At 36.7% G+C, this 14,825-nt stretch overlaps 1 protein-coding gene across 1 annotated transcript; it reads left to right on the forward strand.

Annotated features, from left to right (window-relative positions):
* Nucleotides 1-2,315: 2,315 nt before the first annotated feature.
* On the forward strand, nt 2,316-14,553 carry capn2a (calpain 2, (m/II) large subunit a). Its single transcript, XM_084092522.1, has 21 exons — nt 2,316-2,804; nt 3,078-3,147; nt 4,827-4,945; nt 5,462-5,595; nt 6,343-6,511; nt 6,623-6,706; nt 6,821-6,906; nt 7,075-7,143; nt 7,233-7,393; nt 7,637-7,806; nt 7,911-7,922; nt 8,222-8,433; nt 10,857-10,893; nt 11,495-11,560; nt 11,969-12,026; nt 12,112-12,176; nt 12,266-12,334; nt 12,418-12,496; nt 12,690-12,806; nt 13,802-13,860; nt 13,949-14,553. Exons 1-21 carry the CDS (start codon nt 2,568-2,570, stop codon nt 13,970-13,972), a joined length of 2,097 nt encoding a protein of 698 aa, XP_083948648.1. The 5' UTR covers nt 2,316-2,567; the 3' UTR covers nt 13,973-14,553.
* Nucleotides 14,554-14,825: the final 272 nt, after the last annotated feature.

Genomic DNA, 14,825 nt, shown 5'->3' on the forward strand with positions numbered 1-14,825 from the left:
TTTGTTTGCTTCATATTGAAACCAAACCTTCTCAACCTATTGGTTCTCATGTGTCATGTGACCATTTGAACTGCAAAAAACTACAAATCCTCATAAAATTAATTAATTTGGGTTTATTCTTACACAATTTGGTTAGTTTTAGGGTTAGTGACATCACTAACCCTAAAATTTACATAAACCCCGCCCCCCGGGACACGATTTATAGATTATCAAGACAGAATATGCTAATGAATGACTAGAAGATAACTACACATCAGCTACATAAATTCATCAACTAACCATTCAGAAATGTCCTGTTGCTTCTATGTTGTCACTTCTTGAGTCTCTCCATCTTTCCGACTCCAGTTTGAACATAAAAGTCTAAACGTTTATTAAATTTTCAGTGCATGTGTGTGTGAGGCATAGGTGTGAGGTAATTGAAGCTGCTACAAGCTGTTGAAGCTCCGCCCACTGTGCCGTGAGCAGCAGCTCATTTGCATTTAAAGGGACAGACACAAAACGGAGTGTTTTTTTCTCACCCTCAAAAAGTGACAATTTTAACATGCTATATAAAAATATCTGTGGGGTATTTTGAGCTAAAACTTCACATACACACTCTGGGGACATCAGAGATTTTTTTACATCTTGTGAAAAAGGCATTATACCACCCCTTTAAATGACTAAACTGCCTCTGTGTTTTAGTGTGTTTGCTTGACACTCTACTTCCCTCTGCTGGACATGCTTTTAAATTAATGGAAAGAAGGAGGAAATTAGCTCGACATGTTTTAAGCCCCCATTGGCTCCTTAAAGGCAGCTAACCCTACCCTCAACCTTAAACCTACCCATCCCCTCGCTGCCTGGAAGGCGCCGTTGGGGGCTTAAAACACCAAACACCATGAAATTATGGCCTAGTACTTGGATGAGCAAAAAAAAAGACTAGCAAGTAGCCTAGGCTATGTGATGTAATTTTAGATCAAAGATTTGTATTCCAAATGGAGAAACATCAGACGGCATTAAAATGTTTATTTGACATGAGTTCAATATTCTGAATGCTTGCTGCTTACAGAACTAGCCTATTATTTTCCTCTGGCAGATATATAATAATTATTCTAATTTCCTATGTAGCCTACAACTGCTATACAACAGCTATTATAGAATGTTGGCCAGAACGTCAGGCTGATTCAGCTATGCTATTATTAAAAGCATAAATATATGACATTTAACACAGTTTAATTTTACAGTGCATGGAAGTTTAAAGTTTTTATGTTTGGATCAAGAATTGAACTTATGCTCTTGTTTTAATGAACAATAATATAACATTTGAGTTATAAACTGTTTGATGAAATGGTTGTTTGTAGTGTAGCCTACATTGCTGTGTAAAGAACACAAGAGGGCAGCAGCAGTTCATCGTGAGAATGCAGATCTGCAGCCCTGTGATCATTTGGAGCAGAAGAGTTAAAGAGAACTGTGATACAAATAAAATATGCAGTATCACTTAGCACTCTGAAATACTTGATTCAGATCGGTCAATAATATCGGTCATTGTGGGGTCAAATATGTAAAAGATTATGCAAAAATATCTAGCATATGCAGGATGATGATGATGATGCATCAGCCATTGTGTTATTAAAGGAAATAAATAGAAATATTTGCTTATTTAGTTGTTATAGCACAAAATGTAAAATATGAATTGCCCATATCTGGCAATTATTAGCATATTTTAGTTATAATAGAAACAGTGAAAACAATTTCACAAAATGACTCATCTTGCCCCAATTGTTACCCGATACAAAATACGCACTAGTATTGCAGTAGGCCTAATAGTCTAATTACTAAAGTTCTCTGAAAGCCTTTTTCTCTATATTCGATAACTCAGGCGAGATGGCGACAGTTGCGATTGTATGAAACAAAAGCGAGCAAGTCCGCAAAAGTAGCGCGCTGATCAGTGCGCTTTTATATTAATTAAGTTAACCCAAAATATAAATACAGCGATAATTACTATGAATGTATGGAGAACCAAGCCTGCAAACATTTTAAATAATAAATAATAATAAAGAAATAAATGACCTGAAGGACGGCAAATAATTGACCAGTTAGAATCAAGTAGACTACCTGGCACGTTACAAGGCTGATTTCCCAGAGACCAACCCTACTGAAAAGACTAGCAATCTGACCAGCTAAAAACTGACCAAAAACCCCTGTACAAAACCAGCTTGACCTGGGTGGGAGACCAGCAGAAAAGGTTTGTTTTATTCCCCCAGCAAGACGGTCTGAGGTATAAACCAAAAAAAAAAGTGCAGACGAAATGCGTAAGACCACTTCCTCTATAAACGCGTGAAGTCAAGACCTCAGCTTTGTAAAGCCGCCATGAGACGTTCTGCATTCTTCTCATTTTAAGCTGTGCTGCGTCCAGCTGTTTTTAAACGCCAAAAAACGCACAAATCCTGTGCGTGTGTGAACGGCCCCTAAAATTAAAGGCTTAGGACCACGCCTGTCCTAGAAGGAGGAGTGGGTGAACGCGTACGAGTAGAACTATTTCACTGTCGCACTTTACAGCTGTAGAAAAGCACAGGGGAAAAGTTTAGAAAATGTCCGGCGTGGCATCAACACTCGCCAAGAAGAGAGCCCTGGCGGCTGGCTTTGGGACGAACACCAATGCCGTGAAGTACCTGAACCAGAACTTTGAGAGTCTGAGAAGTGAATGTCTGAGCCGCGGGGAGCTGTTCTGTGATACAACATTCCCAGCCGCTCCCGAAACTCTGGGCTTCAACGAACTCGGTCCACGATCGTCAAAAACCAGAGGTGTTGTGTGGAAAAGACCTGGGGTGAGTTCCTGTCATCTATCTATCTATCTATCTATCTATCTATCTATCTATCTATCTATCTATCTATCTATCTATCTATCTATCTATATTGGCATTGTGGCATGAAGCATAAACGCTTGATAATGTACTTTTCTTAAAAAGCATTGTCTGCCAACACATGACTCATCTCATGAGTATTTGCATAGAAAATTCGAACATTTTAAGTACTAGGTGTTTTTTTGTTTTGTTTTTTATTGAAAACTTCGTGTCAATGCTTTTTCACTATTCCTGCAGGAACTCACCTCCAGCCCTGAGTTTATTGTTGGAGGAGCTACAAGAACAGATATTTGCCAAGGAGGTTTAGGTAAGTAAACGCCACTCCTATGTGCAATATAACAGTCCAAAATTTGTTCATTATGAGGAACGGAGTATTCTGTTCCCCTTTAATATTGCACTGCTGTCTAATAAGTGAGACCCCTGTCTGATAAGACCCAGTAAAGTTACTCAGACATCAGAGAAGTCTTGTGCACTTTTTGGATGAAATCCCAGCCATTGCTGTTTTTAGCTCCTCTGTTTGTTTGTGTTTTACTTGCAATTAGTCCGTTGAGCCTTATGGAGAAATCTTCTGTCTGTGTTCATAAAGCAGGGTGTGATATGCACCATTGCATAACACGGGGAACAAGTCCTGTAAAATCTGCCTCACAAGGCTCCCTATTATATTACATCTTTTTTTTTATTTTTATAGACATGTTTTGTAGATTTGACTTTTATTACTTTTTTGTGTGTATTTGGCTGCATATCAATTTCTTTACAAAATAAATTATGTATGAATTCAAGTTTTATTAATTGTATTATTTATTTTATTTTTATTTGGTTTATTTGTTAGTTCAGTCTATTTAAGTTATCTCATATTTATTATATGCATAGGTTTGATTGAAGAGTCATGCAATACTTGTAGCCTCGCTAAACACATAAATTATTGCATGAAATGAAATGCATAGCACTGGTTTCATTCTTTTAGAATGGGAAATAGTGCTAAAATAGTTTCGATATTGGTTGAGGAAACTCCGCATTAAGAATGATAGTTTAACCGTTACTACAGTAACACTTTCAGTGTTGTTGTACATGGTAGTATCACTAGGAACATAATGTCATAGCTGTATGAAAGATGATTCATGCCTAGGAAACTGTTTTTTCAGCCCTGTTAGTTAAAGGCAGTCTGAAGCCTAATCAGCTGACACGGTGGGGAAGAATCTGAAAGGCTATTCATTTCAGAGTCAGCTAGCTTAACTGAGTCGTCTTTGTGAAGATTGCGGAATGCAAAAGATATTTGGGCAGGACAAACTGTGTAGGCCTACAACAAACTGCTTGAGGATAGAATCTCAGCGCTTGCAGTTGAGCATGTGGAAGTAAAGTCTTAAAGGGATAGTACACCACAAACATGAAAACTCTGTCATCATTTACTCACCCTCATGCCATTCAAAGCCCTGTGGTTTTCTTTCATCAGTGCAACATAAAAGGAGAAACTTTAATTTATGTAGAATTTGGACTTGAAGTCTTAATGTTTTGAACTGCTTTTACTCATGACTTTGCTTTATTTACGTCTCTGCTTTGGTAAAATGTCAATTTTCCTTATGAGTGTTAAAGGGAAAGTTCACCCAAAAATGAAAATTCTGTCATCAACCAATTCTTTATTCAACCTCAAGTTGTTCCAAACCTGTATGAATTTCTTTCTTCTGCTGAACACAAAAGAAGATATTTTGAAGACTATGGGCAACCAAACAGTTGATGACTTCCATTGACTTCCATAGTATATATAAAAAAAAATTCAATGTGGCCCATTAACTGTTTGGTTACCGACATTCTTCAAAATATCATAATTCAAATTCATAGAGGTTTGGAACAACTTGAGGGTGAGTAAATTAAAACAGAATTTCATTTTTGGGTGAACTATCCCTTCAACATTCATAATACCTTTGCAGCTGTTAATTTTGGTCAAGTTCATAAAACCTCCAAAACTACAACTATGTTTTCTTTCTGCAGGTGATTGCTGGCTCTTAGCGGCCATTGCATCACTAACCCTCAATGAAGATGTTTTGGCTCGTGTCGTACCATCCAACCAGGGATTTGGGCAAGACTATGCAGGAATTTTCCACTTTCAGGTAAACAAAGTAAATTTTAAAGCATGTTAAAGTTTAACTTGAAGAGAAATATGTTGAATACTTTGAAGTTTTAAAGAATCAAGCCTTGCTAGGATGTTGATAAGGCGTTGAGTCGTTGCTGGTGTTCTGGGAGGTTGCTTGGGTGTTCTAGCTGGTTGCTAGGCAGGTATTAGACAGATAGATGTCTAATAAATGATGTCTCTTTAACAGAGACTCAGTTTGGCTCGGTATTATGGGTTGGAATGGTGGAATGTATTTGTCAGGACAGGAAGTCAAACTGACTCATAATAGACGGACAGCATTGATTCCAGAGGAAGTGCATGCTCAGTTCCTCTGTGTTCTCAGCCTTGCTGTATTTTTAAATTCTACTTTTTGCCATGCCACTGAGTTTAAGTATTTTTTAAATCATTCCCAGACTGTGCTTTGGCTCTTGATTCTGTGTAATGAGGTTGTATTTCAATTGTCATCTGCTGTGATTCCTCCATAATTTAAGTACATTTGTTTTGATGGTTGCAGTTGTGGCAGTATGGGGAATGGGTGGATGTGGTGGTGGATGATCGATTACCCACTAGAGATGGAGAACTGCTGTTTGTTCACTCCGCCACAGGATCTGAGTTCTGGAGCGCCCTGCTGGAGAAGGCCTATGCCAAGTGAGTCATATAATCTTTTGTTGCGTTTGGGATGTTTCGCTTGTGTCATAACAATCACAATTGCAGTCTAGCTTTTCAGTTTTCTTAGTGTCTTATGCTCACCAAAGCATTTATTTGATCAAAATTAAAGTGCTTGATACAGTAAAACATTAATATTGTTTTTCTATTTTAATAATTTTTTTTTAAATATATATATAAAAAAAATCTATTTAAATATTTTTTTTAAAATGTAATTTATTCCTGTGATGCAAAGCTGAATTTACAGCATCATTACCCCAGTCTTCAGTCTCACATGATCCTTCAGAAATCATTCTAATATGCTGATTTGCTGCTCAAGAAACATTCCTTATTATTTCAGAATGTTGAAATTGCTTGTACTGCTTCATATTTTTGGTGGAATCCGTAATACATTTTTTAAAGATTCTTTGATGAATAAAAAAATAATTTTATACTACTAGTAATAAAACTATGTTCTGAATTCATGCACATAAAAATTGTTCAAATTTTATATAGAACATAGATTTGTTTGTTTGTTTGTTTGTATGTATGCAATCTTAAATATGTGGTTACAGTTTTGCAAAGTGTTCTAGTAAGTCATGCACATATTGCACCCAGATATCACCCGAACACATTTTTGGGCATTCTCATTAACATTTTTAATACCAACAGAAGGTAAACAATTATTGTAGTCTATATCACTATTTTTGCACACTTTCCCTCAGAGTGACACTGTGTTCTCTCATTCAGAGTGAATGGCTGTTATGAAGCTCTGTCTGGAGGTTCCACAACTGAAGGTTTTGAGGATTTCACCGGTGGGATTGCAGAAATGTACGAGTTGAAAAGCGCGCCATCCAACATGTTCCAAATCATCAGGAAGGCCCTGGACTCTGGAGCTCTGTTGGGATGCTCCATAGATGTATGAGGTCTTCAGCACACCTAAAGATGTTAAAGGAATAGTTCACCCAAAAATGAAAATCCTGTTAAAAAAAGATGCAGTGCTTATATTACCAGTTCTTTGTTCCAACAGATCACCAGTGCAGCAGACTCTGAGGCTGTTACTAATCAGAAGCTTGTGAAAGGACATGCTTACTCTCTTACTGGGGCAATTGAGGTTATTTATTATCTGGACTAAATTCAGACATTTCCCTGTGCATTGGCTTAGTGAAAGAAGACATATACTAAAAGTAAACTTTTATATGTATAATCTATGTACAATCTATGTCAGGTTAATTATCGAGGTCGAAAGGAGAAGCTGGTCAGAGTTCGTAATCCTTGGGGTCAGGTGGAATGGACGGGGGCCTGGAGTGACAAGTAAGACCCAACAGTTTAATACAAGATAAAAAATAACTTAATTTATTCAAATCTATATTATATTGATGCATGAGCTTGAAATTGACCATTTATAGCATTACACAGTAGAATATTCACAATATTGCTTAACCTTATTACTTAATTATATCTATGCACCCTGTATTTTAGCTCTTCTGAGTGGAGCGCTGTCGATCCATCTGAACGTGAGATTGTGAAGGCAGAAGATGGAGAGTTCTGGTAAAATCAAATTCAGTTATAAACCATATAACCACATCACCAAAGCTTTTCTTGAAACGGTTCTTCACTTCCTGTTTGCATTTATGCAGGATGTCATTCTCAGATTTTGTGAGGCACTATACCCGCTTAGAGGTCTGCACTCTGACACCAGACACGCTGTCCTCGGACTCTGTCAAACACTGGAGTACATGTAAATTCGATGGCACCTGGAGAAGAGGCTCTACAGCTGGTGGATGCATGAACCATCCATGTAAGTATGTTTATATTTCTTTGACCTTAAAGTGGAAGTGTAATTTCCTGACCGCTACTTGCACTAAATGGAATTGCAATCTGTTTTAGTGGGCGTGGCATAACAACATCGGCTCTACCAATGCCGTGAGTTCGGGGAGGGACTATCTGTCAGTGGCAGATTAGAGAATGTCTAGAAGCACAGCTTGTACTGTATGTATGTAATCAGTTGCTTTAATTGACATCTTAATTATTTCTTCCAAAGACACCTTCTGGATGAATCCTCAGTTTAAGATCAAACTAGAGGAGGAAGATGATGATCCTGATGATAATGAAGTAGGCTGCAGTCTGGTGATTGGCTTGATTCAGAAGAACCGGCGCAAAATGAGGAAGTCTGGAGAGGACATGCACACCATTGGCTATGCCATCTATGAGGTGGGGTTGCTAAGATACAAATGGTTTATGTGTTTGTTATTGTAATGTTTGACAACCTGTGAAGGGCGCTGTTTATACACCTATTCTTTTTGCTTTCTTTCTAGGTGCCTTCACAGGTGAGCACAATGGAAAAACTTCAAAAGGATGAAAATGTGGAGCATTAACATAAATAGTAGCATATAAACATAAATAGTAACATAGTAAACATATTTCAAATACACTTTTTAGTAAATAATAACCACTGAGCAACCACTCAAAACTCCCAAGCAACCACATAGCAATGCCTTAGCAACCACCTACAACACCCTAGCAATATAGCATTGACTTTTGCACAGGCAAAACCTACACACATTTTCTTCAGAAAATGCAAACATCTAGTTTAATCTTCCTCTGGTTCTTGATCGCCTCATTGCAGTTCCATGGGCAAAAGGAAGTTCATCTGGATAAGAATTATTTCCTGAGCCACGCTCAGAAAGCTCGATCTGAGACGTTTATTAACCTGAGAGAGGTCAGCACCCGCTTTAAACTTCCTCCTGGAGAATATCTCATCGTCCCTTCCACATTCGAACCGCACAAGAACGGAGACTTCTGTGTGCGTGTGTTCTCCGAGAAACAGTCTGAGATGCAGTAAGGACTGTCTTGTTTTATTGAATCAAAAATTATTGATAAGCTCTTAATAAGATCATGTTCTTGTAGTGTCTTCAACATGTGATCAAACAAAAACTGTATTACTTTACAAATTACCTTTTTTTTTCTCAATAATTCAACGGTCTTAAAGGGTTAGTTCACCCAAAAATGAAAATTCTGTCAGTAATTACTCACCCTCATGTTGTTCCAACCGCGTAAGACCTTCGTTCATCTTCGGAACATAAATTAAGATATTTTTGATGAAATCTGAGTGCTGGATCACTTCTCCATAGGCTGCTAGGTGACCGAAACTTGCTGGCCCAGAAAAGTTATTAAAGAGATCGATAATATAGTCCAAGTGACTACAGTGGCTTAATCTTAAGTATATCAAGCGACGAGAATACTTTTTGTGCGCAAAAACAAACAAAAATAACGACTTTATTCCACTATTCTCTCTCTTCTCTCGTAGTGTTTTTGCGCTGCGCGTCTGTGTTACACGTCATCACGCATCACACACATGACTAGCGTCGGCCAATTGTGAGCCTACGTGGTGACGTGTAACACAGACGCGCAGCGCAAAAACACTACGTGAACCAACTAGAGGCCCAGAGAGAAGGAAATGAATAGTGGAATAAAGTCGTTATTTTTGTTAGTTTGTGCGCACAAAAAGTATTTTCGTCGCTTGATATACTTAAGATTGAGCCACTGTAGTCACTTGGACTATATTAACGATCTCTTTAATAACTTTTCTGGGCCAGCAAGTTTCGGTCACCTAGCAGCCTATGGAGAAGTGATCCAGCACTCAGATGTCATCAAAAATATCTTAATTTGTGTTCCGAAGATGAACGAAGGTCTTACGCGGTTGGAACAACATGAGGGTGAGTAATTACTGACAGAATTTTCATTTTTGGGTGAACTAACCCTTTAAAGGGATAGTTCACCCAAAAATGAAAATTTCCCTTATTAATTACTCACACTCATGTCGTTCCAAAAACGTACTTCAGAACACAAATAAAGATCTTTTTGATGAAATCTGAGCGATTTCTGTCCCTCCATTGACAGCCTACGCAACTTTCAAGCACCAGAAATGTAGGAAAGACATCATTAAAATAATCCATGTGATGCCAGTAGCCTCAATTTTATGAAGCGACATGAGTACTTTGTTTGCGCAAAAAAAACATTGAGGGTGAGTAATTAATGAGAATTTTCTTTTTTGGGTAAACTAACCCTTTAAGCCATTTAAGAAAATGAAACCTATATTGTATATTGTATTATTTACATTATATGTTTTATTTATATGTGTATAAATTATTATTATTTTTAGGGATGCACCGAAATGAAAATTTGGGCCAAAACCGAAAATTTTGAATCCACTTGGCCGAAAACAGAAACCGAAAATGACTCTTTTTATTTATATATGAGTCATTTTCGATATACCGTATATTTATATATTATATATATATATATATATATATATATATATAAAGAAAAGAATCATTTTCGTTTTTTATATATATATATAATTATTCATTTCTTATTTTAAATGAGTTTTTTGTATATTTGTATTATTATGAGATAAATGAGGTGTTTCTCAAACGGAAAACTGAATCCTACGAAGGCTCCACGTCATCAATCTTCGATGAAGGCCATCTCAATTTGAAGGATCCTTGGAAGGCGGCGTTCGTTTCACGTCCTTCATTCGGCCTGTTTTGAAGGATGCATCGGATGTATCCTTCACGGGCTTAAATCACCCACAATCCTATGCACACATTCCAGTTCACGAAAATAAACTCACTAAGTCGGCACTGAGCTTATTATGAAATGTAAGACAAAACTAATGTTTTCGGACATGAAAGCATAGATTTTATCTTTTATTTTTCTGTAAATTAATCACTAACTAAACTGACAATAATGTAAGCTACTGGGAGACCATCTGGAGGCCACTGGTTATCTCCAAACCTTTTCTGTAAAATTACATCTGTTTTTGCTATCCAAACTCAGAGTGGTTTCAGTTTAATATGTTGCAGGCTCATTTAATGATGAGAAGTAAAATTGATGATAAGAAATAATATAATAATATTAGGCTTGTTTTTGAAGCTGTGGTTGCTTATTTGTCTCGCGAGAGTTGGCAACACTGACGGAACATTGAGCACAGCGCACACACAACAGTCATTTCGAGTTCAAACTTGTGTATCTTCGGAAGCGGAGCCGCTCTCAAAGTTACAAGCAAACATTCTGCACCAGAGTGAAACTGATCTCTGAACACAGAAGATTGAGGCGGCATTTTTTCAGCCTTTTTTCTCTTTCGGACAAAAAGCGAAAATGCCATTTCAGTGCATCCCTATTATTTTTATTATATTGTCATTCGATTTTTTGAAGGGGGGGAGTTTATCTACTATCCCTGTCTCTCTTATTTCCTCCAGACAATGTGATGACCCTGTAGAGGCAAACATAGAAGATGTAAGTCTCATTTTCCTTTGTGTCCCATTACACATTTTTCCTCTGTGCGAATTATGGGAGTAACTTCTGTTAAACTGTAAACAATCCTCTCTATAAACACAATAAGCTTAAACAAAACAGCAACAACTGGGTACAATGAAATGACATTATTCTACTCACCCTTCGGCCATTGTACGTTAAAAGGAAACTTAAAAGTTTTAAAGAATTAACAAATTACTTTCAACGGACCATGAATTACCACAAAAGCTTGACTCTTTCCACAGCAATATTACGGATGTGTTAAATATCACTGTAGTAATATATGTCTGTGTTATGTAACATGCATTATCTTAATCAAAAATGTTCATCAACTTTAGCATTGAGTGATGTTTCATGAAGGAACATTTACAAATTATTCAGTCAAACTGACGGATGAGGATTATTTGTTGCGCAACCTTTTATAATATGAAATGATTTGTTTCAGTCTTTTTGAGTGGAAGCTCCCCAAACCGGAAGTGTCTCCCATAATTCAAAACGCAGTAGGCTCTTCAGGAAAAATGTGGATAATAATGCCATTTATTACTGTGAATATCATCAATAACCCTCTTTTCTGTCTCCTCAGGACACAGTGTCTGAAGATGAGGTTGATGCTGGCTTTAGGGGACTGTTTACTAAACTTGCTGGAGATGTGAGTTATTTTAGACCCCGCATAAAGGCCTGTTCACACCAAGAACAATAACTATAACAATAACTATTAATAGCATCCACACCAGCGTACAATATGGTTCTGTTTATTCTAAGCGCACGCTGCAGTTTTGACGTCTGCCGCTTTAAATGCTCAAGCTTTTTAAAGCAGAATGCATTATGATTGGCTGTCAGCTGATTCAAACAATATTTGTCCCTCTGTGCTGTTATCGTTATAGTTGTGGCGTGGACTCTGCTATTCTTTTATATGTAGAATGATTTTTAGAAATACTTTTTATCTTTATCGTTATAGTTATTGCCCTTGGTGTGAACAGGCCTTTATGCTCATGGATTACTTTACTTGATAAACATGTCAAATGTGAAAATGTAATAATGTTTGCTCTTATCTAAGGACATGGAGATCTCTGCCATTGAGCTGCGAACAATTTTAAACAAAATAGTCGCCAAAAGTAAGTATTTTTTTTGTACATTATTATTTAAAAAAAAAACATATTTATAAAGATATTTAGTAAACAATTTGTCTTCTCTGTACAGGAACAGATATAAAGACAGATGGTTTCAGTTTGGATACTTGTAGAGTCATGGTGAACCTCATGGATGTATCCTTTTACAAATAGTCCAACTGGCAACATTTAACTTGTTGTTAAATCATGAGTGTCACAATCAGTTTGACTTAACTCTAGTGCAGGAAAGTGGCAATGGTAAACTGGGGTTATCTGAGTTTGCCACTCTTTGGAAGAAAATTCAAAAGTATCTGGTCAGTTTGTCTCAAATTTTGCACAGAAACTTTTGCTTCTCATGAGTTATCTTGGGGTAACATCCTCATCATCCCTTTTTTAGGGCATTTATAAGAAGAATGACATGGATGGGTCCGGCTGTATGAGTACACCAGAGATGCGAATGGCTTTGAAAGAAGCAGGTACACTGACCATTGACCTTAATTCAACTTTTAATTTTAAAATGAGTTTTTAAAGAAGGATTAAATGAATTCTGATACATGGAAAGTCAGTATATTCCTGAAAGTCACAATATGAGCCGCAGTTATTTGCAAGCAGTAAAACAAACTTTGGGTTGATCAAAGTAACTTGATTTTTTTGGTAATCATTTCACAGGATTCTCTCTGAATGACTGCATTCATCAGAGTCTGGCTGCACGCTATGGAGACGCAGACATGACCATCGACTTTGATAACTTTGTGTCCTGTGTGATGCGCCTGGAGATGATGTTCAGTAAGAGCAGTGATTTCTTAATTCTGATTGGTTGAGATCGGTTTTAAGGGTGTTCTTTTTTTGTTGTTGTATGGCTATAAAGTACTTGAGGTTTGTTGACCGCATTACAGTTGTATATCACTTTACTACTGTACATACTTTCTGAATTGTCTCAAGTTATGTTTTTAACTAAAGATTTTAAGTAAAACTTTAAAGTGCCCCATTAAGCATTTTCGAATATTACCTTTTATGCAGTGTGTAAGATAGCTGTTTGTCAATGACAAGGTCTGCAGAGTTTTAAAGATCAAAGTGCACAACAAATAAAGTTATTGTCTCCTAAAAGAAAGAACTAATTCTGAAATAAGCCGGCAGTAATTCCAGTCTTACTTCGCTGCACAAACCTACGTGGGTTTGCACAAATTTGAATAATGCCAGTCTATGGTCTTCATTGGCTGCCCACAAACAACATCTACTTTGACCCGCCCTCAAACCCTGTAGTTGTAGTTGTAGCGTATCCCTGTGTGTACAAGTGCTGAGGAAGCCTCTGGAGCTTAAATTCAGATATGGTAATAGTCGTTCCAGTTGGGACATGTGCTGTAAAAGGTAGACCAATCACAACGGACTGTGCCGTCTGACCAATCAGAGCAGAGTAGGCTCAGAGAAAGGTGGGGTTTAGAGAGACTGGATCCTTTATCGAAGCGTTTCTGTGAGAAAATAGGTGATGCTGCAATGTATATTGAGAAAATTAAAGTGTTTTTTGACATTTGATGCATGCAAGTAGGAGACCTCTAAAACAAAACTAGGAACAATATCATAATAGGGGCACTTTAAATAGTTCTGTATACAAATGACCTTAAACATCTTTCTGTCATTACCACCTTGTATGTGCAGCATGTTTACAATAATTCAGTAGTCCAGAGGCAAATATTTCTTTGTGATTATATTCCTTTCTGTTTTTATAAATTAAACTTCAACAGCAAATTGACAAAAAAAAAAATTTGTTTAACTTTTTGTAGAAGTGTTCAAGAGGATGGATGCACACGACAGTGGGTTCATTGAGTTGGACTTCTTCCAGGTACGCAATGTCTTGCAATCTAGTAGTATATCTTAATGTTCATACATTTTGTGTTTGCGTTTTATATGGTTCTTTTTCTTTCTTTCAGTGGCTGTCATTTGCTATGATTTAAAGGGCCAGAGGATTATTATGAATTACATTTTTATTGTACTAGTTACCTTACACAGATAACAATCATATGGATAAATGCTTAATTAGTATAGTGGGCCACCTGGAATTTGTAAATGTGTCCATTGTACTTTGCTACAGAGATACAAGTATAGCTGGCTGTTGTTTTATTTGTAATGGACTTTTCTCTTATTGTGGTGCTTGCAAGGCATCACTGTTTTTCTTTTTTAATTTTTTCTTTTTTGCTGCTGATGTGATTGGTAGACCAAATTGTGTGGGTTGTTGAGGAGAATTCTGCAATTATTTTAAGTTATCAGACAGATGATTTTCACCTGATCTATGATACAACTGTTGAATGAAATCCCAAGAGGGATCCAAGCCATATAGGGGGCCCTAGCCCAACACCCTAGCATCTTGTTTGTGTGAGCAAGCACTGCTCACATTTTTGTAAAAAAAATTGTTAAAACCAACCAATTACAGACCTGATGAAATCACTTGACAAACAGGATTTTTTTATTTGTATTTTTTATGTTAATGTAATTCCTATTGAAATTTGAATAGGACATATCTTGGGGATTGTTCATTAAAAAAAAAAAAATAATAATAATATATATATATATATATATATATATAGCCACATTATCACGACAAAGAACCATGATTTGCTATTGATAATCAATTCAGGTGTTAAAAGCCACAAAACTACCATTTTGATTTATGTGGTTTTTAATGCACATACTTTATTCAAACTTTAGTTTGTAGATAATTTATAGTGCTAAGATAAAAATGTTTGTGAACTTTATACTTTGAATGAAATTCAAGATTTGTCCGAAGCCAAATTTACTCTTTTTTAAAAA

The sequence above is a fragment of the Abramis brama genome, assembly GCF_963993115.1.
Source record: "Abramis brama genome assembly, chromosome: 19".
NCBI classification, from domain to species: Eukaryota; Metazoa; Chordata; class Actinopteri; order Cypriniformes; family Leuciscidae; genus Abramis; species Abramis brama.